Raw genomic sequence first — 27,113 nt, 5'->3', positions numbered from 1 at the left:
TCAAGCCCAAGTCTCATGCATTACAGGCGGACTCTACCATTGAGCCACCATGGGTGAAAGCCCCTATATACTTGGCCCTAAAATGTCTCCGTTTCAAAGGACTGAAATTGTAGTTTCTGTTCTCTAATCACAAAGGAACTTAAACTAAAAATCATTAACAAAGATAGCTGAAAGACCCCAAATATTTGGAAAGTAAATATTTACTAAATAAATTATAGAGTTGGATACAACTGAGCGACAAAACTGAAGAAATCACAAGGAAAAGTAGAAAATTGAATGATCATAAGAACCCAGCTTATCAAAATTTATGAGATGTTGCTAAAGCAGTGCTTGGAAAGAAATCAATAACCTTAAATGCTTACATTTAGAAAAAATAGCTTAAAACATTTGGTCTAATCTTCCCTCCTAAAAAGCTAGAAAAAGAACAAATTGAACCCAAAGTTAAGAAAAGGAAATAAAGAGTAGAAATGAAACAGAAGAGAAACGTATAGGGGAAAAAAAGAAATCAATGAAACTAAAAGTTGGGTCTTGGAAAATATTAATACAATTGATAAACATTTAGATTAACTGATCAAAAAATTCATTTAAATATCAAGAAAGAAAATTATAACACAATATCCTTCATGAAAATAAGAATTTTACATCTAATATCAAGCCAAATCCAATGATATATGAAAGGTGATGCATCATGACTCTATGGGGCTATTGCAGGAGTATGATATTGCTGTAACATTTTTTAATCAATATAATTTTATCACATGAATAACTAAGAATTATCTCTAGAGGTATAGGCAAAAACATCTGGTAAAAACTGAACCCACATTTATGGTAACACTTTCATCAAACTAGGAATTGAAGGAAATTCTTCTATCTGGTAATGGCAGTATGAAAAATATTTCCAGTAACATTATACTTAGGAATGAGAGACCAAACTCAATCCTGTTAAGATTGAGAACAAGGCAAGTATGTTCTTACTATTTTATTTAACTCTGTTCTTGAGGTCTAGGCCATGAAATTAGAACAGAAAAATAAGAGACATAAATATTGAAAAGAAGGAAAATCATCTCTTCTGGTCCCATGAATCCCCTCATGCAGCCAATGAATTCTTTTCCTGTGTCTACTAGTCAAGTTTATTTCTAAAGAAACTTGCCTTGTGTCAAAAAGTCTTGAAGAATCAGGATTTGTTGGTGGGCTGCAAAGCTGCCCAAGAGAGTGAGGATGATCCCAAACCCAAGTGACTGATCAAAGCCATCAGTGGCTGCTAATAATTCTTCCAACATCTATAAAATGGTGGTAGTCCCCACTCTGCCCATTTTACTGCTCTGATGCTTAGACTAAACCTCAGATGTGCAAAGGCTTTGCAGAGAAATGCTCAGGAGGTATGATTTGAAGAGCTAGAAACCCTAGACATGAAAATGGAAGGCTTCAGACTTGTCACCAGAGATTCATTTTAAAAGCCTTTCAAAAAGGCAAAAATGGAAAGAACTCACATTTGGAACCAGAAACATTTGAAACTATACTCTCAACCGGCCACGTAGCCACACATGTGTAAGGTGGGTGTGATCGGGTAAGGATCCTATGGGACACAGCATCCAACACCTAGAAAATGCTCTGCCAATTAGGGATCATGGTTTCCCTTCCTTTCTGGCCTGTCCTAGAAAGTATTCTTCACATATAACCTGCTTTACCTGCTTTACTATTTCAAAACTGAATTTAATATTTAATTTAAATTTAATTAAAAATTAAGCTTAAAAATCATCTAGCTCCCAAAAGGTCATATGAAGAATGTGAAATAAAACAGGCCTGCAATTTAAAGAATGTGGAGTTTATTAGATACAGAATATAAAAACTAACCCACCCAAACAGGGACCCAGAGAGCTCACTTTATTCCTCCACCAGGCTTTCTCACCAGAATCCCCATAAAAACATTTTGCACACACGCAATGGCTCATAGAGACTAAGAAGATGTAAAGCTTCCAGAATGACAGATGCTTAAGGGGGCTGATGGTGAGGTCAAACCCACTCATGCCTGGAGGAGCCCACTGTTTGTTTGGTCACAGCTCCAGGCTAGCACCCAGCCTTCCAGATCCGAGGCTGACATCAGGACTTCCTGAGGGCGGGGCTGGCTGGAGTCTCTGGCTGGGAGGCAGACACTTCCTCCTTCATTGCATCCTCCAGCTGCTTCACTCTACGCTCCTGCTCCTGCTCCACTAGCACCTGCTGGAACCGACGCATGGCTAGAGGGTCCAAATGGAGACAGAGAAATACTTAGGGGTGTGCACATGGGCCCCTGGTACTTGCAGGTCCTAGCAGACCACCACAGAACCTTTGGTTCAGGGATGCTGAACTTGAGCCTTCCCTCTTGGGGGATAGATTTCCAAGTCTTCCTGCCACATTCCCTGTGGCTCTTTTTGTCTTCACTGTCACAGCCCCTGCCTGCCAGATTACCTTCATGACTCAAGATCAAATCCTGTCACCTAGCTTCTAGCCTTGGCCCCATTATTTTCTGTCTGCCTCTCGTGGCCTTTCACTCAGTCTATTTTCTACATTAACCCAGAAGATACATAACATAAATATTCATTGCTATGTTCCCAGCAGGTAGAACAGTGACCTGCATGTGTTGAGATGCAATAGATAAAATGAATGTCAGTTTCTGTAACCTTCAGAGGAGAATCCCAACTCCGCAGTATAGCATACAGGGCCTTCTAGGTCACACCCCATCTATCTCACCTAGTAGCCAGCAAGCTCTGCATGGGCAGAGCTCCATTTCTGGGTAGCTCACAGTCCCAGTGCCTCTTCAATGACAGACACAGACCCGACACACCAAAAGCATAATATACTTCAAGTGCCTAACAGTTCCTTGTTTGCAAAGGAGCTTAAAGATATGGGCTTCCCTTCTGGTAAATAATCTGTTTGCAATGTGGGGGACCTGGGTTCAATCCCTGGGTTGGGAAGAACCCCTGGAGAAGGGAAAGGCTACCCACTCCAGTATTCTGGCCTGGAGAATTCCATGGACTACAGTGCATGGGGTCGCAAAGAATCGGACATGACTGAGCGACTTTCACTTAAAGGTATGAAAGTCGAAACAGAGGGCCTAGAAGAACTGGAGCTATATAGGCTGCTAAAGGTGAATAAGGGACGACTCCACTATTAGGTTACAGAGGAGTGGCTGGGGCATCTGTGAAGGATGCCAGGACTGGCAGGTCAGCTCCACTCACCGATTCTTAGCAGGTGGGGCCTGGCTGCAAAGATGAGACGGAACCAGCCAGGCTCCTTACACATGAAGGTCTTGCCAGGGGACAAGATCAGCTTGTGGTCCAGGAAGCGGCGATGGAGGAGCAGCTCTTCCTCAAACGTGCATGGGTCCAAGTACTGGGGAGGAGAGACGGACAGAGCTAAGCTCAAGACCCAGCCGGCAGATCTGCCCTTTAACACCCATCTTCACTCCCAGAGCTCACCTGTTTCAAGTTGATCCAGACATAGAGGCCGGAGCCACGATTGAGGAAAGGGACCTTGAATGCCTTCAGCTTGTGAGTGACATACCTGTGAGCCTCCTGCAGCTGCAAGTGATAACTGGGCAGGTATATATTGTCAATCCATTCTGAGTGGATGGAGGAAGAGAGCTGTTACATATTTCAGGGCTGAGATCTGCCAGAGGGCTCCTGACCAAATGCTCCCTCCCTGGGCTTCATGCCTGCTGATTCTATCCAACCCTGACTGTATCGTATTTGAGCTTATCATACCCAACACATGGGCTTCCCTGGTGGATCAGTGGTAAAGAACCCGCCTGCCAATGCAGGAGGCGTGGGTTTGTTTCCTGGGTAGGGAAGATGCCCTGGAGAATGGAATGGCTACCCACTCCAGTATTCTTGCCTGGAGAATCCCAGGCAGAGGAGCCTGGCGGGCTACAGTCCATGGGGTCACAAAGAGCCGGACACAATTAGCAACTAAACACCACCACCCATGACACCACTTCCATAGTCCGAGTTGGGGACACTAGGCTTCTCAATAGTTGTGTAGTAAAGTTATGTTTGAATTTACACCCTTGAGGCAAGAAGTTGAGGCATCCCCTAAATGGGGTTGATACTGCTGTTTTCAACCGGGCAAGTAGCTGCTACTCATAGGGCCTAAAGCAGAAGGTGAGGGAGCTAACAAATGGACTGTGAAGAACCTCATTATGCTTGGGGATGATCCTAGCACAACCATTTTCAGCACTGCAAGCACTTTAGAACCACCTGGGGAGCTTTTAAAAGGCCTAATGGACCAGGTTATATCCCCAGACATCTAACTCAGAATCTTTGTGGATGCAGCCTACATATTGGGCTTCCCTAGCAGCTCAGATGGTAAAGCACCTGTCTGCAATGCAGGAGACCTAGGGTTCGATCCCTGGGTTGGAAAGATCCCCTGGAGAAGTAAAGAGTAACCCACTCCAGTATCCTTGCCTGGAAAATCCATGGGCAGAGAAGCCTGGCAGGCTACAATCCATGGGGTCGCAAAAAGCTGGACATGACTGAATGACTAAATTCCCTACAAATTGGTATTTAAACTCTCCAGGTAATTCTCATGTGCATCCAAGATTGAGAACCAGGGTTCAAGAAGCTGGGAATCTGGTTTCTACCAAAGATCAGAGGGCTTGGCACCATGCAGGGAGGCATCCAGTTGGATTTCTCCTATCTACTATTTTCTCCACCCTAAACTGAAAGCAGATTGTTTTCTAAACCAGATTATGTGATAACTTTTTTTTCATGTATTCCTGCTCTCAATTTAAATCCCTGGGCCTGGCATCTGCTCTATGACAGGAAATTTTAAAAAAGGAGCCCTTATCTAAGTTTGAACCATGGCATTAAAAGTGGGAAATTCCCTCTGAAGCCAGCATTCACTTAAGATCCAAGAGGGAAGGTAAATTCAGGTGCCATAGATGTAGCAGCACCAGCTTGCCCAAACAGCCTCTCCTTTGGCCACCCTGGAAGATGAAGTTAAATCATATTTGAAGAGTCAGGGTGTTCTTTGGTAATCTTTGCCTGAAGTAAGCCAGGTTTGTGCTCAGTGTTCAGTCGTATCCAGCTCTTTGTGACCCCATGGACTGTAGCCCACCATGCTCCTCTGTCCATGGAATTTTCCAGGCAAGAATACAGGAGTGAGTTGCTATTTCTTCCTCCAGGGGATCTTCCAGACACAGAAATCCAACCTGCATCTCCTTCGTTGGCAGGCGAATTCTTCACCAACTGTGCCACCTGAACAGGAGGAAAAATTGACCTTCACATAAAGACCAATCTCTGAAATTCCCACCTTCAAGTCCTAGAGTACAATTGACTATCCCTTTTCCAGACAGAGCACAAGCTACCAGATGGTCAGTATTTTAGACCCGCACCTCCATCTTCTTTCTGTACCCGACTGCATCTGCCCTCCTATAAATGTCCTGTCCTACCACTGTTAAACCCAACACAGTGAACAGGGTCTCAGTGTACTGAAGGCATGTCAGAGGCCCATGCAGACCCAGAAACTCCCGGTGGCCATGAGGTCCAGCCTGGGATGGGGCTCAGTACCTCTGTCCTGAAGCAGCTGACGCAGCTTGTACTGGGCGATGCCAGAGATGCTGTGGAGGTAGCCAAAGGAGCTCATGGCAGAGGCCACCTCTCTGTTGTGGGTATACAGAGCGCCAAAGCGGAAGCCAGAGATGCAGAAATCCTAGAGGAAGAGAAGGGAAGGGAATACCCAGTTAGTCTGCCTTCTGCTCCTGGCTCCACTTCCTTCCCTACCCAAGGACAGGCAGCTGGGGCTCACCTTACTAGTGCCCCAGATCACGTGGGTCTTGTTGGGGTCAGGCAAACTGGAAAGGAAAGCATACAGTCAAGATGATGGAGAAATACTTGAAGGATGATGACATGCAGTCTATGAAGGGAAGATGAAAGTGGCCTTGAAGGCCTTCCTAGACAGAAGAACCTGGGGACCCAAAGTTCAAGACACAGTTGCCCCAGTTAAGCCAGGAAGTCAACAAAAGGTATCCTTGTGGCATTAGATGGGAGAGCTCTCAAGTGCCCACTGAACATAGTCAAGGACTCGCAGCCCGGCTCGGGGTCTTCCTACAGCGAGTCCAAAGCCACCTTCTTGGCAGTTGGCTCCTCATACAAGTGGACCACCATTTCTAGACTTTCCAAACATTTCTGAAATGTGTTCACCTATTTCTTTCTGCCCCACCTTTGATGAAGCTGCTCCTTCCACCAGGCATGCTCTTCTCTTGCTTTGCCTGCTGGATCCTATCCTAGGGCCAAATACCAACCCTTAAGAAAGTTCTCCTCTATTTCTCTTCTTTCCCTGTGCACTGCTCATCAAGAACTTCCTACCCTGACTCCCTGTAGGGCTTCACCTTGACTTTTGACCATTCTACCTTCTTCTTAAGCTATCTCCTGTACAAAATGGCATTTAGAGAAGACATTTTGGAGGACAGAGGAGGCTTTGCTCACTTTCACACTCCAGAAGGCTCTAAGCTCAGTTCTTGGCTCTCAGCCAAAGGAGTTTACTGCCCATGGATTCACCCTGCAAAAGCAGGAACTTCATGGTTCTCGTTCCCAACTCCCGCTGAGACCAACCCACCTCTTCATGCTCAGAACACTGTGGAATGTGATGGCTTCATCAAATACAGACAGCATGTACATCTCATCTACAATCACGTGGAGGTTGTACCTGCAGGTTGGGTGAGAGAGAACAATTATCTAGCCTGTCTCTAATCGTTACACACACTTCATTTGTCAGGCTTCTCTGAACACAGATCAGACACTCCTAAGGTCCCAGAAGCCCATTCAAACTTTCCAAGAGGTGTGGTAAGGTAGAAGGGGGGTCTCTCCTTCACCGGAGGGGAACTTCCACCCTGACTTGGGGGTACTAGAAAGGAACAGGACCTGAGGGACATACATCAGAAAATCCGATCCCACACTTCAACCATCAAATAGAGACTAGTGGTAGGGGCTGGGTGTCCCAGAGACATCTCCTCTGGTCTAGTCAGGAGCTCCCAGGACTTCCTGGCAGTCCAGTGGCTAAGACTCCATGCTCCCAATGCAAGGGGCTCAGATTCAATCCCTGGTCAGAAAACTGGATCCTGTGCACTGCAACTAAGACCTGGTGCATTAAATAAATAAATAAATAATTTGTAAAAGAGTTCCCACCTAGGGTCTGGTTCAAATAGGGGTATGAAGCGGGCTAAGTGCACACCTGCCTCTCCTCCTTTATTATCCCAGCAGTGTTCTGAAGCTGTACTGTTACCTCTATTTCACAGGAAGAAACTGGTTTCTGAGACAGAAAGTTAATCCCTCCCCTAGCACATGCTAGAGCTAGCATGGAGCGCACCCCAGCACTCTTCCTCTTGTCCCCGCGTGCTGCCATTAGCTGGTCTGGATTCATTATGAAGTTTGACTACACGTTTCTTCTTGACCGTGGAAGATCATCTTCCCTAAGAAGGCTATTTCCAGACTTCAGAGATATTAATAACTGATGTTAACATGTTCTTAGAAACAGGGGCCGGGAAATTCTAGAGAGACTCACCTTCCTCGGCACCTCAAGCCAAGGAGTTTGGGAAATGGATGCAGGAAGAGCTTATGCTACGAGGGGTGGGAAATAACAGGGGGATATGACTGTCAGGTGGGTATGTGCACACAGGCAAAGGCTGGACAGGAAGTGGCAAAGTCTAAAGCAGGGAGCATGTGGCTGCCTTTTCCTTCGTGTCCATTTCAGTTAGTTGCCCATAACTGCAGAGCTCACTACGCAGTGAGAGTGTTTACGGTGTATTATTTCCGGTTCTGACTCCTTGACTGTGAGTGATGGGAACCCTTCTTATGGACTTCATCTCAAGGGGGAGGAAGTCATACTTCTTGGCAAATTCCAGATATTCCATCATGGAGTCTTGGGAGTAGACGTCTCCCAGAGGATTCTGAGGGTTGATTAGCACAAGACCTCTGACCTTTTTCCCCTGAAAAGAACCAAGCATAATCAAGTGAACACAAACCCTTCACCTCTACATCAAGTTCTGCTGAAGGTCAAGGCCAGGGTGCCGAGTAGGATCGGACACCTCATCAAGGCCTCGGTGGGCAATTGGAGGAGCAAGTACCATGGTGCCCGCAGAGGGGAACAAGACGGAGCTCTGGGGGCCACACCCAGGGCTCAGGGCTCCTCGGGGGATGTGCCCTGGGACGCTGCCTCTTTTGAAGAAGGCGCCCACACTGTCTTGGTGAACAAGTTATCCCACTGTCTCCATATTCAGCCCCTTTCCGGAGCAGCAGTGCCCACCCTGAAGACCCGGTTCCCACCTCACCTCAATCTTAGCCCCGAGCAGGGCTTGCTCCAGCTTGTCCACAGTGAGCTGGAAGGGATAGCCGTTCGCTTCAGTGACCTGGAAGACAGACCCAGCCTGAGAACCACCTATCTGGAAGCTTCCAGGCCTGGATTCCTCATTCCTAGAAACCCTGAACAATCCTCTCCCTTCATACCCAGGGACTAGTCCCACGTGCCCTTTTGGCCCAATTTCTCCATCCTTCTCCCATAACTTATATGGGAGAAAAGCAAGACCAACCTCCACCTTGGCAATGCCTAGACTGTCCCGTTGCCTGGGTCGGTTGAGCAGGGGAAGGAGGCCCACACTGACCTGACTCTCCAGGTGGACAGGAATCAGCTTGACTTTCGAATACAGGTGGGTACTAAAGGCGAAGCCCCCATAGAAGGGGGTGGGGACTAGAAAGGCCTCTGGAAGCAGAGAGACAGCGCTGTTAGGTCAGAGTCTCCCAGTGAGAACATGCAGGACCCCCAGATCAGCAGCAACGCAGCTCTCAGAGAAGGTTTCCTCTGTAATCCCTCCTACTTGGGGGTGAGTGCTTCGCAGCACAGGCTCTGTATACATAAGTGTAAGTGTCAGTCAATCAGTCGTGTCCAACTGTGCAACCCCATGGACTGTAGCCCACCAGGCTCCTCTGTCCATGGAATTCTCCATACAAGAAGACTGGAGTGGGTTGCCATTTCCTTCTCCAGGGGATCTTCCCAACCCAGGGATTGAACCCAAGTCTCTGAAGTCTCCTGTACTGGCAGGTGGGTTCTTTACCATTAGCACCACCTGGGAAACTCCACAGACACACAACCTGCTGTATGTTGAAGAGATAGAACATCTGTATTGTCTAAGCCAATTGATTAGGGCTCTCTGTATGGGGGTGAGACCAAAAGTCCAACTAATACTAGACAGAGTTGGCTCCAGATGTCACCATTCCTGGGGCAGACTGGAGGCCTGTAACATGCCCATATTAAATGGGAATTCAAATCCCTCAATCCTGCAGAAATAGTAGGAAGATGCTCTAATCGGTGCAGGAGGCACCCCAGCACTTCAGGAGAAAGGTCTTCAGTCAAGACCCTCTACTCCCTCAAGGCCCAGGGCCCATGCACGCCTGCCCACGTGGGGCTATGTCCCTGAGGGAGCGCAGAGTCTGCTGACTTACCACCTGGATCACACAGAACCATGGCCAGTGCAGAGAAGACAGCAGAGCAGCCATTTAGAATAACCACCTGAAGAAGATACACAGAAGGCAGAAGCTGAAAACCAATCCTCGTGTAAGAGGGATCGGTCCCCCGTCTCCCTCCTCGCTGGGCAGACAGACATAAGGAGTCTCCTCAGCAAGGACCCCCTGGCCTTCACTCAGCCCTGACTCTGAGGGGCTCTTCTGGAAATGCAGAGGTCCCCAAGAATATGGTCCTCCACCAGGGTGTCAGGAAGGCTAGAAAGAGACTCACATTTTCTGGGTCAAGGAATTCAGGTGTCTTACAGTAGAAGGTCAGGAACCGGGCCACTTCTTTCCGCAGGCTGTGGACAGACCCAGACAGACCGGTGGTTCCCAGGATTGGCCCTGGGCTTTCCCCACAGCCTAGGCTTCAGTCTTTTCATGAGAGCAAAGCGTGCAACCTCGGGGTCCTTACAGGGTGAACAGGGGACTGAGGCTTTCAGCTCCCCAGGAGACACAGACATGAAGAGTAGGGACAAAAACTTGGGTCTCTTGAATGATAGAGCAGTGCTATTTCTACCACACCAGCTTGCCTGCTATGATAGTCTACACTAGGCATTTTCTAGAAGTCATTACCCCCCAAAATAGGTAGGCACCCAGCAGAGAACCTGGAAGTCTTTCCCTGGATGAGGATGGGTGCCGGTAGACCAGAAGACCCCAGGTCCAGGGGCTACTTACAATGGGTGCCCTCTCCAATCAGTGTACTGCAGTAGATCTTCATCAATGTAGGTCATGTCACTCTGACTCAACTGTTGACAAATAGAGTGTGAGCACGGCCAGACCAGGGATGCCCAAGAGGCTTCATCCTACTCCTAGGATGCCCATGGGTGTAGGGCAAACCTCCCAGAGGGAAATGGGCCTATATGCTACATGCTCCCTGATGAACAGAGGCTTCAGTCTTCGTGTCAAAGATGATACAACTAGATCTCCCCTGGGACGTGTCTGACAACCTCCCCAACCCCACATTTGATCTAGACGCTCCCTTGGCAGCTTACCCACCACATACCCATCCGGAGAAAACTTCCCAACACAGCAAGGCCAGTCAGCAGGTTAGATGTGCTATTCTAGAAGCTATTTCCCCACTCCCTTCCTCAAACTCCTAAGTCTTATTCCTGTGTCTACCATGTGCTAAAAGACCATTCTTGGGGGACCTGGGCCTGAAGGTGGGTCCCAGCACAGTCTGGAACGTGGCTTACCCTCTCAGCCAGCAGATCAGTACAGAGCTTGTTCTCACTGGTACCAAGGTTGATGTAGCCCTGGAGACAGATGGAATCGAAGGTCAGTCCTCTTGCCCTGCCCACCATGGACCCCTTTAAACAGGTCATAATTACTCATCTGGATGAGCCCAAATGGAGGTCTCCTTGCTTCATGAAGCAAATAAAATCCATGTTTGACAATCTTAATATTAGAAAAATTTCCACAAATTCTCCCAAATCTTACAGCTTGCAAACTTCCCTTTTTAGAGCCATATATTGGGTTGGCCAAAAAGACCATTCAGTTAATGAGTATGTTGTTCCAATAAAGTTCTCGGTGAAAATGAAAAGTGTCTTATTTTTATTCAAAACTGAATGAACTTTTTGGCCAACCCACTAGATAAGTAATAATAGTTATATTATGTACCAGCCATCATTCACTGAGCTCCTATATTCTAGACATTAGACTAAGTGGTTCATGTCAATTGCCTTAATTCTCACAACTCCTGAGAAAATGCTCTGATCTCTGCTCAAAGAGAGTAAAGCTCAGAAAGGTTGAATAAACTACACTAGCCACATGATCTTGGTGATGAGCAGCATCTCACCTGATTGGCCCCAGAGCCTGGCTCCTTACCCAGGCCCTGCCCATATCACCCCTGCCATCTCCACCTCCATGGAAGGGCCCCTTCAAGTTCCTGGAAGAAGCATGGCCCCTCAGAGGCTGATCAGGATACCCAACTCATTTGAGCCCCAGAAAAGCAGATGGCCATTGGCCACACATCCCTTGGGTGGAAACAGAACGAAAGGTGAGGCTACTGTGGCCCTCTGTCCTCTGAATGGAGAGCTGTTGGGACCCTCCCTTGCTGGAAGCCTTTTCTTGATCCCATCACCATTGGGATAACATCCCAACATCTTACAATGGCCCAATCCCATCCATACCTCTGTCACAGCCTCACCATCTCTCCTCAAGCCACACAGGCCTCTTTTCCCAATCACTCCAAGCTCTTCTCACCTTGAAGCTTTCACCCATGCTGTTCCTGGAGGACCCCTACCTTACCCCCATCACTTGACTGACTGATTCGACCTTTAAACCATCCTCCCTGACCACCCAAAGCAGGCAGCCCCTTAGTGCTCTTGGGAACACTCTTCACATCTGTTTCCCCAATGACTGATTGATATCTGTTACTAGACTGAGTTCCACAAGGGTAGGTTCACTTACTATAGTGACCACAGTGATTCCCGGTGGATAAGAGCTAGGACAGGAGGGGAAACCAGGCCCAGCTTGTCAACTTTCCTGTGCCCACCCCCTCACCTTCAGGGGACAATAGCACCTACTCCATGGGACTGGGGAAAAAAATCACTGAGAATGCACAGTTCTTGGCACAGGACTCAGTAAATCCTAGTGATGGGGGCCCTCGAGTGTATCCCCCCATCCTCACCAAGGTGTTCTTGTCCTTGTGGTATTTGTTTCCTTGGTAGGTGTCGTAGTCCCGGAAGCTCAAGTCGTATAAGGCAGAGATGTCAATCCCACGGTTGGACAGGTCATAGCTGATTACTGTATTTTCAAAATCACTCTCTTGGTAGAACATCTGGCCCGTCTGCCTAGATGTTTGGACCGGCTGCCCACCTCCAACATCACCTCTGGAGTCCGTGGATGTGCAAGGTGGCTGGAAGCTCTGAGCCCCAGCCGGCAGGAAACTGATGATCTGGAACAATAAGCGACCCAGGAGAGCCTCCTGCTCCCTGATGGCCTGACCGTCCTGCTGCTGAGGTCTGGTTGTCAGCTGCATGATGTGATCCTCCACAGTCTGTCGCAAGGTCAGCACCATCTCCATCAGCTGGGTGTGGATGCTGCGGTATCTGAGGGCCTGGTCCCTCATCAGGACACAGGGCGTGTGGGGGGTATGTGATGGGCCACTCGTGCCCTGGGTGTTCCCACTGGCCTCACCAGGCTGGCTGGAACCTGCAGAGAGAGACCACGCACTACAGCAAAGGAGACTTCCTGAACCTCAGGCCCAGGTGTGACCTCAGGCTGGCCACCAGTTCCTTCTACCTCTGCACCTTGGTTACAGGTCCAAACTGGTTGAGGAAGGGCTATCTACTCATTCAAGGGCAATGCCTAAGTGGCCCCAAGCTCAGACATTGGAGCACTGGACTTAAGTGTCGTTAATATGTATTCTTAGGAAGAACCTTAGGGTCCACTTCAAGAAAAAGGAGAAACTGAAGAGGTAGGCCATGCATTCTTCAATCAGAGTGATTCCTGCTTTATACAGCTCTAAGGAAGAAAAGGGATTCTGCTGCTAAAAACAAAAACCAAAAATAAAAACAACAAACCAAAAGCCTAAATCATTCTGCTAGACTAGGGGAAAGGAAACTACTGCCCAGGGACCAAACCAGCCTTCCATTTGCCTTTGTAAATAAAGTTTTATTGGAGCATAGTCATGGTCACTTGTTTGTGTGTTATCTATGTCTGCCTTTGTACCTTAACAGCAGAGTTGAATAGTCGTAACACAGACCGCCTGGCTCACAGGGCCTAATATGGCTACTATCTGGCCTGTTACAGAAAAAGTTTGCCAAGGCTTGTTCTAGAACATCATTCCTTTTATTTTTCCATTTTCCCCCCAAGTTGGTCATACCAGATGTTCAAAACTCAGTTCTTTCATCCTCCTACTTTGTACCACTTCTTATAAACACCTTCAACCTGCTCACAGTGCCAGCTGCCTTGGACATCCATCACCAGTAACCATGGGCAAGATACATGGTTCTCGAATTTTAAAGTCCACCAGAATCACTTACAGGGTTTGTAAAGACGCAATGCTAGTCCTCATCACTGGACTTTCTTTCAGGGGTTTTGGGGTGGAGCCTGAGTAATTGCAGTTCTAACAAAGTTCCTAGGACTATACGTTCTGAACCTCTATTCAGCCCAACCTTCTGTCTAAAAAGAAGTCTAAATGCTGGATAAGACTTTGTACACCTTTGTAAAGCCTCAAAGAATAAAAAAAAAAAAATCAGACATTAAGAAGCCAGGAGATATGAAAATGTGAGGCTGACCACTGCCTCTTATTCATTGTAAAATAATCCTCATATCCTCAGTCACTGAAATCTCTTTTTCTAAGAATCTAGACTTACACACTTTCCACCAAATGCCATCTTCTAAGTTTTTCTACATTATATCCCCTCCACATATGCTAAACCTTTTTACTTCTTTTACAGTTTGTGGGACCAGCATTTCAAAATACTGGACTACTCTGCCCAACCTCTCTAAACCATCTTTAGTCTGCTTGTGATATTCCCATAACAACCTATACTTCTCTGTAATGACACTTCATTTTGTTACTTGTTCAGTATCTGCCCGGGTCAGCCTTCATCATTACATCCTTAGCACAGTGTCTGGCATACAGGTAACTAGCAGGAGAGGCACAGCCATAGGGACGTAGCTGACTCAGTGAAGAGATAGGCCATGACTGGAGACTGTGACCTATGGAAGATGGAGTGACAGTTGGATGAAGCCACGGGACAAACAGGTACCAAGTCTTGACTTAGGAAGCCAACCTTTCATCAGTGATACAGAGAACTTCTCTCACCGCTATGAGAAACATAATGTTTAGATAGAAATTGAACAAGTTTTTCTTATTCCTGGACTAACACTTGTTTCACAAGCAAAAGCTTTGCTCTGGCCGAAGCTCCATCCCCTAGAAGTAACAGGGTCATTGCAATGGGGCTCTCAACCCTGGGGGTGAGAAGGTCACACTGTCCTCCAGGAACTTGGGTAGCCTTCAGTGTCCTTCCATCCACCCAGCCCTCAGTCATCGACCTCAGGTTCACAGGAAACAGGGATCAGGCTGGGGCAGGAAACTGGAGGTCAGTGTGGCCCAACAAGCCACTGGAGGAGGGAGACTGGCTGCAATTAGAGCTCTTCAGGCAGAGGCCAAGGCAAGTAACTGCAGAAAGTATATTTTCCTGGCAAATGTATTTTCTGATAAGGTAGTGAGTATGCAGCAAGGCTGAGGGAAAACCAAGAAGTCAGACTTCCACCAAGACTTACCTTTTCTATAAGAAAAGCCTATTGTGACTGACATTGTTCCACAAAGGCCATCATGTCCCTAAATCTCAGCCCTAAATTGTCTAGTGTTGGGATACACAAACTCTCAAGTCTTCTTGGCTACACCCGTGGTTTCAATATTTCTCAGCTTTAAACCATTTTCCTCCCAAAGCATACACAGGGGACTTCTATAAAAGCAGTATCTCAGAACAAGTCCAGCTGGTGCCCTCTGATAAGAGCTGAAAGACAGATCTTAAACAGTAAAAACCGAGAACAGGGAATGAATATGGGGAATGAACTAGGAACAAGCTAGTCTCCTGTTCATTTGGGATGCCAGTACATGGGTATACCATTTATACCAGGATACTTTTGCCTCTTTCTTTAGTACCCTACAAGCCCTTCTAGTTTGATCTGCCATCTGGCCTTCCTTCCCCTTGCCACACACCAGCCATCCCTGGTCTCTCAGTACCCTAACCTAATTGAGATTCTTCCTTCTCAATGTAGTAATTAAGATTACTACACAATAATTACTATATAATGATAAATACTGTCAAGTCTTCTTTATGTCTTCCCATGAAGCAAGGTGTTTCGGGAGTATAGATCCCTAAATACAAGTTGTAAAACTCAGGTAAAAGCAGCCTTGAGAAGTCTAGATTCTGTTACCACTCACCAACTGTAGGATGTTGGAAGAATTCTGTCTCCTGTCTGAGCATCAGTGACTCATATCAGGTGAGAAAGTTGCTCTTTGTGTCCGGCTCTTTGCAACCCCATGACTATGCAGTCCATGGAATTCTTCAGGCCAGAATACTGGAATGGGTAGCTGTTCCCTTCTCCAGAGGTTCTTCCCAACCCAGGGATCAAATCCAGGTCTCCCACATTGCAGGTGGATTCGTTACCAGGTCAGCTACCGGGGAATCCTGATACTCACCTCAAATAGAGGTAAAATTGAAACTCAGTGAAGGCAAGGAACTTCGAGTGTCCCATAGTAAAACCAAGATTTAAACTTCAGCCCTCTGATGTTAGCCCAGAACTCCTGGGAAGAGAGTGAACTGGCATAAAACCAGCCCTAGCACAGACTTCAGCCTGGTTCTGTGCATATTCACATCACATAATGTGCCCTAGAAGTCCCAAATTCTGAAGCTGGATTAACTTCATCCAACAGTACTGTCATCTTGTACTGTTGGTGACTCAAAGTCCCTGGACAGAAGAAAACAAGTGCTCTGGGAGCAGTATGCCTGAGATTTTAGATTTCTCAAGAGGATGATTTTTCAAATACAGCATCCAGCACACAGAAAATCTAGACACATGAATCAACAGCATGAGCTAAAACCAGCAGAGACAGCGAAGACCAGCTAGACGTGAGGTGCTAGGAGTCACCTGTGAAAACATTGCCTTTCTGTTCAAGGAGAGAAAACCCAAGCCCAAAACCTGGCAAAAATTAGAAGTTGTTAAAATGATAGATCTAAAGAAAACAGGAGATTCTAGATCACCTGTTGTTAAAACACAATCACTGAAAATTTAAAGCCTCAGTGGAAGAGGCTTAGTGGCATATTAGATACAACTAAAGAGAAAGTTAGTGACCTGGAAAGAGAGGCTGGAGAAACTTTCTAGAAGGTGGAATGAAGACACAGAAGAAACATAAAAGATATAAAATCTAAAGCACACATACACATATACATACTCATTTGGAGTCCCAAAGGAAGAGAAAATGGGGAGAGAAGCAATTTGAACAGGATGTTTCATCAGTGCCAAATAACCAGGCACCAAGGAGGTAAAAAAAAATGCAAATTAGGATAAATTATATAATTTTATATATATATATAGCTTCTTTTTGAAGCTACAAAAAATACAAGACAAAGAAACATTTCAAAAGCAGCCAAGAAAAAAAGTTATCTTAAAAGGAATCACAGACCAAAAGCTGATATTAGCAACAGCGGAAACCTGAAGTTAGTGACATGCTATTTTCAACATACTGAAAGGAAATAACTCCCAATCTGGAATCTTGTAGCCATCACACATCTCCGCTTCGACCGGCAGTACCAATTTCTCCCACTAGAGGGGCTGGACTTACTACAGAGGACCTTCTAATCAGAGCAAGTAGTGAGAAGTGGAAGAGGACAGACACTACTAATCAGAGCAAATAGGTTCACCTTTAAAAGCTAAAGCCAACTGAGAGAAAGAAACCAGACAAGGTCCATACCGTACAGTTCTACTTATGGGGCAACTAAAAGTAATTGGTAATGACAGAAGTCAGAACAGTAGCTCCCTGGAGAGGAGGTTGGGAAATTGACTGTAATGGGATGCAGGAAACTTCCTGGGGAGATGATATGAACATATCTTAATAGGGTGACGCTTACATGGCTGTAACCATATGTCAAAGCTCAAGGTGTACTCATGAATTTTGCTATATTTAAGGAGGTTTTTAAGATGCAGGTATAGCTAATTGAAGGCTTTGTTGTTGCCGTTTGGTCACTAAGTTGTGTCTGATCCTGCAACTCCATGGACTATAGTCCATCAGATTCCTCTGTCCATGGGATTCCCCAGGCAAGAATACTGGAGCCGGTGGCCATTTCCTTCTCTAGGGGATCTTCCCAACTCAGGGGTCAGATCCAAGTCTCCTGCATTACAGGCAGTTTCTTTACCACTGAGCCATCTGGGAAGCCCAATTTAAGGCTCTATTAGATTATAAATAGCTAAATAAGTTTATCTCCAATGCGAGCCCTTCCAGTGTAAAGATCACTATGGGAATAGGCCCCAACTATGCAGAGGGATATTTGCATGATTAATTTATAGTATAAAAAAACAAAGCGACAGTTCTTGAGAGACAAGCATCGCTAACTTAGTCAAGAAAAATGAGAGAAAGCACGTGCACTGAAATAAGATGAACTAAAGACTATTTTGCACTATTCTAATGGATATGATTAAGTCTGGAAAAAATGGATAATCTAATTTAAAAATGTAGTTAATTATTCATAGTCCCAGATAAGAAATAAAATCTAAGCAAATCAGTTTCCATAGACATTATCAAAGAGTTAGGTCTCTTGAAGAATATCTGGCCCAGAGGGTCTCATAAGGAAATTCTTTCATACATATAAAGGAGTATATTATCCCAGTGCTATTAAACTAGAGAAAAGGAAAATCTGCATTTCATAATCAAATAAACAATGATATCTAGACTTGATGAATTTTATATGAAGAACTACGGACAAATGATTAGATTATCAATACTTAAAACTGAATAGCACCTAGCAAGCAGAATCCATCAACATAATAAAATAACCTTTCAACCAAGTGGGGTCATATTGAGAATGGAAGTTCAATTCTATGACTTCTATTAACTTTTCATTAGTAGATCTTAAGGGAATAAAAGTCACTTGATCTACAGATGCTATAAAGACGTCTGACAAAATTAGACACCCATTCTTGATTTAAACAACTTAATACAATGAATGGCCACCTCTTTAACATAAGACATCTCTCAGCCAAAAAGCCAGCCTCCAACTTAGCTGAGGAACAGAAGGGTTTGAAATCCTAAACAAGAGATAAGGTTGCCCATGGTCACTGTAAAATACCTAACATTTCACCAGAGGTCCCAGCCAAAAATATTAGGCAAAGAAAGGAATTAGAATTAAAAATAGGAAATTTGAGTTAACACTATCCACAGATTACTAATGTCTACTTGGAAGACACAAAAGAATTAACAGATGCTTTACAAGAGAATTTAGTATAGTTATAGACTAGGACCCCATTTCATCTTTTTTTTTTTCCCCCTTTGACTGTTTAGCATGCAGGGATCAAACCCATGACCCCTGCAGTGGAAGCGTGAAGCCTTAACCATTGAGCCAGGGAAGTACCCCCAGTTCATCTTTTTGTAAATGAAGGTTTATTGGAACACAGCTACACCCATGTGGCACATACACTGGCTAAACTTTGGTAGACTATACTAGAAGAAAATGAAGAGACAGTTCTTGAGAGATGCAAGCAGAGCTAACTTAGCCAAGGAAAAAAAGAGAAAGCGCAAGAACCAAAATAAGATGACCTTAGACCAGCGTTTTCAACACAGGTCACTTACCTAATTAGAGAGCTTAGTGACTTCCCAGAAGCCCCAACCACATGCAGCTTTATTTTCACTTAATCCTGGCTGCTAGGAGGTGAGAGTTATCCACAATTTGCAGATTGAGTGAATAAGGACATAATTTATAATAGCCTGTTGAATTTAACACAATCCCCTAATATACCCAGCCTGAGTACGAATGGTGTAAGATTTTGGGAGGGGTCACAGACCCTTCGAAACCACAACATTATCAACCACAGTTTACACTGACTGGGTACTGCCTTGAGCCAGGCTATTGTCTGGGTTCTTTGTATACACCGCCTGATTTAATCCTCACAGTGGCTCTATTAGGAGGGGAAAGAATCTACCTACAACGCAGGAGACCTGGGTTCAATGCCTGGATCTGGAAGATCCTCTGGAGAAGGGAATGGCAACCCACTCCAGTATTCCTGCCTGGAGAGTTCCATGGACAGAGGAGCCTGGTTGCTACAATCCATGGGGTCACAAAGACTTGGACACAACTGAGTAACTAACAAAAATAACAAATGAGGAGGGTTCCACCCTTAGGCTCACTTTACAGGCGACAAAACAGGAGGATTAAAGGCAGGAGGTTAACTCAAACCAGTAGGACGGGAAAGGGGGGCTTGAAATCCAAGGCTGTGAACCCCAGGCCCCGCTGCCCTCTTAACCACCCCTTCCCGAGGCTGCTTGCCGGAAGGGTACGCACACCCTCAAAGCCTGGCACTCTCTATCAGGAATCCATAAGCCCCAGAGTCCATCGTTGGCCCCACCCCACTGGGGGGTCCAGGTGAAGCCCCGTCTCAGTCCACGTCCGTGGCTCCCAACCCAACCACCATGCACTTACCGCTGTCCTCGTTTCCACTCATTTCTGCTCTGGTCAAAAGCCTGAAGTCCAGTGAGACTGTCTTTAATCACTGGGGGCCTCAGAGACCGCTCCACCACATCCTCCTCTCAGGAAGCTTGCTTACTGCTTGGGGCCTGAGCGCTCTGCTTTTAAGCACGCAGATGGTTTCAAGGGCAACAACATCCACCTTGTCCTTTCCAAGGGGATCTCCCTCAGGTGCTCTTAATTACCTAAAACGGCCTTTCTTTTTACAAAATTTTTTAAATTATTTATTTACTTTAAATTGAGGTGACATTAATTTATAACATTATTTAAGTTTCACATGTACAACATTATATTTCAATTTCTGTATACACTTACTGTGTGCACTCCACCAAAAGTTTGGTTTCCATCCATCACCACACAGTTGATAACCTTTACTCACACCCCACTCCCATCTAATAACCTTTAGTCTGTTCTCTGTATCTACACGTTTGTTTCATTTGGTTTGGTTTTGTTCATATATTTTGTTTTTTGGTTGTTTCTAATATTCCACCTATGAGTGAAATCATACAGTATTTGTCTTTTTCCATCTATTTCACTTCACGTGATACCCTCAAGATCCATCCATGTTCATGTGCGCTCCATTGCTAAGCCATGTCTGACTCTTTTGTGAGCCCCTTGGACTGTAGACCGCCAGGCTCCTCTGGCCATGGGATTTTCCAGGCAAGAATACTGGAGTGTCCTCCTCCAGAGGACATTCCTGACCCAGGGATCGAACGCGCATCTCTTGTGTTTTCTGCATTAGCAGGCAGATTCTTTACCACTGTGCCTCCTAGGAAGCCCCTAAGGTCCATCCGTGTTGTTGAAAATGGACAGATTTCATCTTTTTTATGGCCGAGTAGTATTCTGGTGTGTGTGTGTGTGTGTGTGTGTGTGTGTGTGTGTACCACATTTTCTTTACCTATTCATCCATTGACGGAACTTAGGTTGCTTCCATATCTTGCCTATTGTATGTAATCCTGCAATGAACATTCGTGTATCTTTATGAATTATTATTTTCATTTTCCTTGAATAAACCCAGAAGTGGAGTGTAAATTGGAGCAGCCACAATGAGAAACGGCATGCAGATTCCTTCAAAAATTGAGAATAACATGGCCTTTCTTTGAACTATTATGGAGAGAGGCCCAGCAGCCCCCACGCCTGCGAGAACCACACTTTGGGGCTGTGGTCCTCAGTCTCTGGAGGCATCGGCGTCACCTGGAGAGCTCGTAAGGAGGAGGGGGCTCTGGGAAGTGGGCGAGGGTCTGAGCCTGGGTAGACCCTCAGGACTGCCAGGTGCTTTAAATACTTGGCAACGTCAGCAAGCAAATCTCAATTAAAGCACAAATGAGCTACTAACCTTTGAAGCCACAATTGCGAGCAGGCTGCAGTGAGTTAACCAACAGCAGGACAGACAGCTTGAGGAGGAAGCTCTGGAGTGATGACCGGGGGTGAGGGGTTGCTGGTTTCAATCTTCTCAGCCCTGCCTGCCTGTGTATCCTTGGTAAACCCACCCAAGCCTTTCTGGTCTTCGGTTTCTCTTTGTCGAAGGGAGAGGAAACCGACCTCATGAAGGGTGATGGATGGGAATAGTGTACTTGAATGAGCTCCACACATTTGGAGCTCCTGGTTGGCCTTCTCTGAGGGTCGACAACCAGAAGCAAAGCTAAAAGCTGAGCCTCCTGTAACTCTCCCGGCTCACTCACCACCATCTCTCATTCCTCTAGGCCTTCGCACATGCTGTTCCCTCCGCTCAGAAAGCACTCACAGACCCACCTACTTGGCAGACTTCTGTTTCTCCTTCAAGTCTGTGCCTGTGTTACAGTGAAAATGAAAAAAGAGGAATGAGTTTTTCTCTTTCCCTTTCCAGAGAACAAAGAAAATAGAACAGTGAGCAGGTTTGAACATTCCTAGCTTTTTTACTTTAATTGCTCCTAACTCTGCGTGTCTAGAACGAAGCTTGCTTTTCTGCCCCATAACTCTGCAAGAGCCACAATTCACATTTTTTCTCTTGACTCTATACTAAATATATCCTGTATCTGGTGCTTACCCTTTCAACATCCTTCCCCTTGTAGTTATGTATCAGAAAGAAGGCCACAGAGCCACCGAACTGCCTGGTGGCTCAATTATTGGGTTACTGACGCCAGGCTATGACTGTCTTTGAAACAACGCAAGAGGAAGAAATCAAGATCCTATCGCCTTTGTTCCTCATCACCGACTCCTGACTTATATAAGCCCCTAGACTCCTCACAACTGGTGGGGGGCGGGGGGCGGCACAGTTCTTGCGGCATGAGCCTACCGGGCTCCCCTCTCCTCCGGCTGAGAATTAAAGCCACCTTTCAGTTTCCTCCAAACTCTGTCTCCATATTTTTTAGTCGGCTTCGATGGGCAGAGAAAGCCAAGATTCTGGCCAGCAACACCTGCGTGTCACCTCTTCTAAGGACACTTCCTCCCTGACTTAGGCAGGCCTAGGGGCCCCAGCCTGCATCCTCGTCCTCTCTGCTTATGCCTACAGTACGAAACACAGAGGATGAGATGGTTGGATGGCATCACCGACTCGAAGGACATAAGTCTGGGTAAACTCCGGGAGTTGGTGATGGACAGGAAGGCCTGGCGTGCTGCAGTCCATGGGGTTGCAAAGAGCTGGACATGACTGAGCAACTGAACTGAGCTGAGCAAAACACAGCAGTGCCTCCTAGCCTTTGCGCTAGCTGGTTACCAGTACCTGGATCTCTGTTTCCTGGAGACCCCTGCCCACTCCTCACCTCCTACACATCTTTGCTCAGATATCACCTTCTCTCGGAGGCCAACTGTGATCACCTACCTCATTCTGCCACCTGCTCCCACCACACTGCAGTGATCCCCCCCATTCTATCTTTCACCTTTTATAGTTCTTTTCTCCTTCAAATGTACTGTATACTTATTTGTTAGGCACACTATTTTCAGTACCCCCCTTCTAAAATATAAACTTCAGGAGAGCAAGTGTCTTTGATTGCTTTTTTTTTTTTTAACTGTTTCTCAAATGTAAAGAACAGGTACTTGACCCATAGGGGAGCTCAACAATATTTACGAATGAATGAGACAGTGGATGAATGAATGAGTGGATGAATGGACAAAGGAATGAATGAAGAATACCATAATATTAATACAATTATCTAAGTTCTGGGTCCGCTTCTGGACAGTTAGTCTTCTTAGTTTTGAAGGCACAGAGGGGGTTCTCTAGTGTTTGTTGACGATTATTGGTAACTATTTGATGAGGGACCGAGGACGGGAATGAAGGAACGAGTCAATCAGTTGTAGTCACCGCTGACTGCTGACGGTGGAATGAGGACGTTTCCAGAGGAAAACCCTCCTTTCCCTGCACCTCCTCGGTTTCCCACCATCTGCCCCGGGACCTCTCGGAACGCACAGCTGCAACATGGATTCGCCAAGAGGGGTCGCTAAACTCTTATTTTCCCTCCAGGCGCAGAAAACTCAGGGTGGCGCGGGGATGGGAGGACGAGAGGAAAGATGGGCGAAAGCCCCACCCTCTCCTGCCAGCCGCAGGGGGTGCGCCCCTAGGTAGACCCAGATGAGCCAAGCACTGCGCTAGGGGTGGGCACTGTAATCTCCATCTAAGCCTATGACCCCTGCACGCTTAGGGTCCTCTAGGATCTGTTTTTCAGGTAGGATCCCAGGCTCCAAAAGGCTGGGTGCCTTGCCAGCGTAGCACACTAGAAGAAGACCTCCTGGTAGGATCAGAGATTCAGATTTGCTGAACGCTGTCTTTCCCACCTTCTACCCCCTCCCCCACCCTCCCCCACCCCCGGACCATCCCCCCAGCTCTTTTGGGCATCTCCCTTGCAAAAGCAGAGCAAGATTGCAAGCCCAGTGTCTGACTCGGCCTCATGTAAAAAGCCCTTGGGTCTTCTTGCTGGTGGGGCTTAAAGCGGGGGCTGGGCAGTGGGAGGTGGGGGAAGGGCTGTGTTCCTCCCCACGGACACGGAACCAGCTGCCCTCAGCCCCCACCCTCCCCCCAGCCCCGTGTCCTTTGTGTTACTCTTGTTCCCTTGACTTCAGTTCCCTGGGCTTTTCAGTAGCCACTTGGCTCCACCCAAATTCACTTGGGAGAGAGGAGCCTGGCAAGCACAGAGTAAAGACAGGATGGGAGGAGACTGCAAAGGGTCCCCTGACCCATCTCTGAGATACACAGTAGTGAAATGGAGGTCCAGAGAGAGGGCGACCTGGGAAAACCCTGACCCATGCACCCTTGTGGCCAGAACCTGGGAGTCTATAACGATGGGCTCTCTTGGTGGACATGAATCCAGAGTTCCACATGCTGGGCCTCCCAGCAATACAGTAAGGAAAGTATCCTTGGCCCTATTTTACAGATGGGTAAACCGAGGGCCCAGACTGCCCTGGTGGCTCAGAGGTAAAGAATCCACCTGCCAGGGCAGGAGATGCAGGTCCGATCCCAGGCTTGCAAAGATCCCCTGGAGAAGGAAATGGCACCCCACTCCAGTATTCTTACCTGGGGGAATCCCATGGACAGAGGTGCCTGGCAGGACAGTCCATGGGATCGCAAGAGAGTCGGACACGACTTAGCGACTGAACAACCACCAACCGAGGCCCAGCAAATTTTCCTCAGGCTCGTCCACGCTCGTGCTGCTTGCCTTTACCTGCTTGCAGTTGTGTCTGAATTTAGGCCTGGTGTTCACTCTTCCAGGATTCCTGAGACACAGCGACAGCATCCTAACGATCCCATTAGGCCTGGCGTGGTCTCCAGGTTGACGAGATGCCCTGGAGTGGGAGCCTGAGGGGTACCAATGCCACGATGGTGAGGTCTGCTGGTTCTGGCCCGCTCAACCCATCCTACTGACTACAAGCAGGGCCAGCTACTCCACTGGTTGGCACTTAGGTGCCCTCTGGGGAACATTCTTCTTCCAACCAGTTACCCAGCAGAACCTGTTCTTCAAAGGGCACTGCAGGTGCTCCCTTCTGCAGAAAGCCTGACTATTCCAGCCCTTCAGAGCTCCAACAACTGTCCTTCGAGGTTCTGAGCAGCTGTCCACCCAGGTGAGGCACTCACCTGGGCACTCACCCCCAACTGGATTGTAAAGACCTTGAAGGAAGAGAGAAACCAGCCCTCTGCTCATACCTCCCTTTAGCTTATGGGGGCTGAGTATACAGTAGGGGTCCAGAGCTGCTTCTCTGTTTACTTGTTGACTGTTTACATGGGAAAACAGATCTCAAAAGCAGCTCTCTGTGTCCAGGGAGTTTTTAACCAAAACTTGTAAATGACCTCTGTGTCCTTTGGGACAACCAGGAGGAGTGAATTATCACTATTTATTCATTCAACAAATATTTAACGAGCTGCTGCCATGTGCTAGACACCGCTTTAGGCGCTGGTGACACAGAGGCAACAAAACAGAGGTGACCCACTTGTAATTTACCTCCTAACGCAGGTGACCGAAAATGAACAACATACGTAAGCCAGTAGAGCTGGGTAAGGAGGTTTTCTGTGAAGAAAACCCAAATTGGGCAGGGGATAAGAGCAAGAGGGAGTGCTGTTTAGACAGGGAAGTTAGGCAAAGACCCACAGGAAGGGAAGGAATTGCTCCAGGCAGAGGGAGCAGCAAGTGCAAAGGTCCCGAGTTGACAATATGTATTTGCTTTTTCTGATGAAAAGAAGGTGAAAGTCACTCAGTCGTGTCCAACTCTTTGAGACCCTATAGACTATACAGTCCATGGAATTCTCTGGGCCAGAATACTGGAGTGGGTAGCCTTTCTCTTCTCCAGGGGATCTTCCCAACCCAGGGATCGAACCCAGGTCTCCTGCATTGCAGGCGGATTCTTTACCAACTGAGCTATCAGGCAAGCATCTGAGGAAAGACTCTCACAGGTTTTGTGAACCTTGATGAGGACGTAAGCATTTATTCTGAGCATGATGGCAAGACAGTACAGATCTTGTAGAGCAGGGGTCCCCAAACCCTGGGCCTCAGTACTGGTCCACACGGCAGGAGGTGAGCAGCCGGGGGCCAGTGCAGCTTCATCTGCATTTACAGCCGCTCCCCATTACTCGTGTTACAATCTGAGCTCCATCTCCTCTCAGACCAGCAGCAGCGTCAGATTCTCATAAGCGCATGAACCCTCCTGTGAACTACAAGGCATCCAGGTTGCACACTCCTTATGAGAATCTTAATGCCTGATGATCTGATTCTGCAGTAAGGTGAGTTGTATAACTATTTCATTATATATCACAGTGTAATAATAAGAGAAATAAAGTGCACAATAAATGTCACGTACTTGAATCATCCCCAAACCATCCCCCACCACCACCCCACCCCAGGTCTGTGGAAAAATCGTCTTCCACGAAACTGGTCCCTGGGGCTAAAAAGAGTTGGGGACCGCTGCTCTAGAGCTCAGATCTGAGTGAGTAACTGCCCTGTGAAGCTGGAGGGGGGTTCCCAAACCAGTGGGACACCTGGGGCTGTGTGAGGTACATGCCTGGCTTGGATTTCCTTGTTCTCAGTGCTCGAGTAGAACACATTTGCTCCTTGAAAGCCCGAGATCTTCTTCTGGGATTCCTGGAGCCTCAGGACAACGCTGTCAACCCGGGACCATGTTGGAGTCCCCTGGGAAGCGTTGTCCCAAACCAATGCCAAGCTCCACCTCTGCCTCGCTGACCAAGAGACTCTGGGGTGGGACCCTGGGGATGAAGACCACTTATTACGAACCTTCATGAGTGGGGCTGTGGGTGGGCCTCAGGGAACCACTCATCCCATCCCAAATTTTACCTGCAGGCACATCTGGTGTTAAAGGAATGACCAGGACCAGGCTTTCATCAGATTCCCCCAAAGATGAAGAATCATATTCCAAGGCCAACAAATAGGCCTGTCAGAGAAGGCAAAGTGACAGCCCTCCGCCGGTGTCTTCACTGCCCCCTTCACCCTCCTGGTCATCCCCTCGCCAGCCTCCCGCCCCCCGCCCCCCCTGCCAATGCCGTTCCTGCGGCTTCTCCGTCTCATTACTGCGCCTCAGTCTATTCTGCTGGCCGCGTCTCCCTTCTTTCCAATGCTCGGTATGCTGCCAGCATTCAATACCTCTTCAAATACGAATAAGCTGTTATCCTTGTCAGAGCTGTGGCTCAAGTCCGTCTTTTCTGGGCTTTTTCTGTTTGCTTTTCCCCCAAGGTCTTCCTGCTTCAGCCATCAAAGAGAAGTTTGTTCCAGCCGCCCTTCTCTGCTCCCCGCTGCCCAGGTCCCCAGAATACTGGCCCCGGGACACAAAGAAAAAGGTTTTGTTTCATTATCCACAGACATTATCTACTCTTGTCACCCACACTTCAAAGCCGAGGGGCCCCCTCTAGGAGCGCTGGTTCTGGGACAGGGACCGAGTGACCTCGGCCCTGGGGGAGCTGGGGGAG

The 27,113-nt window shown here is 47.1% G+C and overlaps 1 protein-coding gene across 3 annotated transcripts; it reads right to left on the bottom strand.

The window, feature by feature from the left end:
• Positions 1-1,826: 1,826 nt before the first annotated feature.
• On the bottom strand, positions 1,827-26,589 carry ACCSL (1-aminocyclopropane-1-carboxylate synthase homolog (inactive) like). 3 transcript variants are annotated; one of them, XM_043482829.1, is made up of 17 exons: positions 26,485-26,589; positions 24,367-24,500; positions 21,069-21,522; positions 12,166-12,689; positions 10,730-10,789; positions 10,212-10,282; positions 9,766-9,835; positions 9,474-9,540; positions 8,636-8,733; positions 8,306-8,383; positions 7,863-7,963; positions 6,595-6,684; positions 5,785-5,830; positions 5,547-5,688; positions 3,459-3,601; positions 3,219-3,372; positions 1,827-2,237 (listed from the first exon to the last, which is right to left on the bottom strand). In XM_043482829.1, the coding sequence occupies exons 3-17, from the start codon at positions 21,418-21,420 to the stop codon at positions 2,101-2,103; spliced, it is 2,133 nt and encodes a 710-aa protein (XP_043338764.1). In that variant the 5' UTR covers positions 21,421-21,522; positions 24,367-24,500; positions 26,485-26,589; the 3' UTR covers positions 1,827-2,100. The 3 variants fall into 3 exon arrangements, with proteins under 3 accessions (XP_043338764.1, XP_043338766.1, XP_043338765.1); XM_043482831.1 differs by lacking the exons at positions 24,367-24,500; positions 26,485-26,589 and adding an exon at positions 15,439-15,696 and having other exon boundaries at positions 21,069-21,141; XM_043482830.1 differs by lacking the exons at positions 21,069-21,522; positions 24,367-24,500; positions 26,485-26,589 and adding an exon at positions 15,439-16,550.
• Positions 26,590-27,113: the final 524 nt, after the last annotated feature.

Source organism: Cervus canadensis, chromosome 11 (assembly GCF_019320065.1).
Source record: "Cervus canadensis isolate Bull #8, Minnesota chromosome 11, ASM1932006v1, whole genome shotgun sequence".
NCBI lineage: Eukaryota > Metazoa > Chordata > Mammalia > Artiodactyla > Cervidae > Cervus > Cervus canadensis.
This window is presented reverse-complemented; position numbering and strand designations above follow the sequence as displayed.

Bases quoted from the DNA above. Each gene is read 5' to 3' on its own strand.
- ACCSL (XM_043482829.1), bottom strand. From the start codon at position 21,420: ATGGTGGTGAGTGAGCCGGGAGAGTTACAGGAGGCTCAGCTTTTAGCT. The intron at 9,541-9,765 runs GTGAGTCTCTTT...TATCTTCTTCAG, and splicing joins AATTCCTTGACCCAGAAAAT to GTGGTTATTCTAAATGGCTG. The intron at 5,831-6,594 runs GTGGGTTGGTCT...TTTCCTTTCCAG, and splicing joins AGTGTTCTGAGCATGAAGAG to TTTGCCTGACCCCAACAAGA.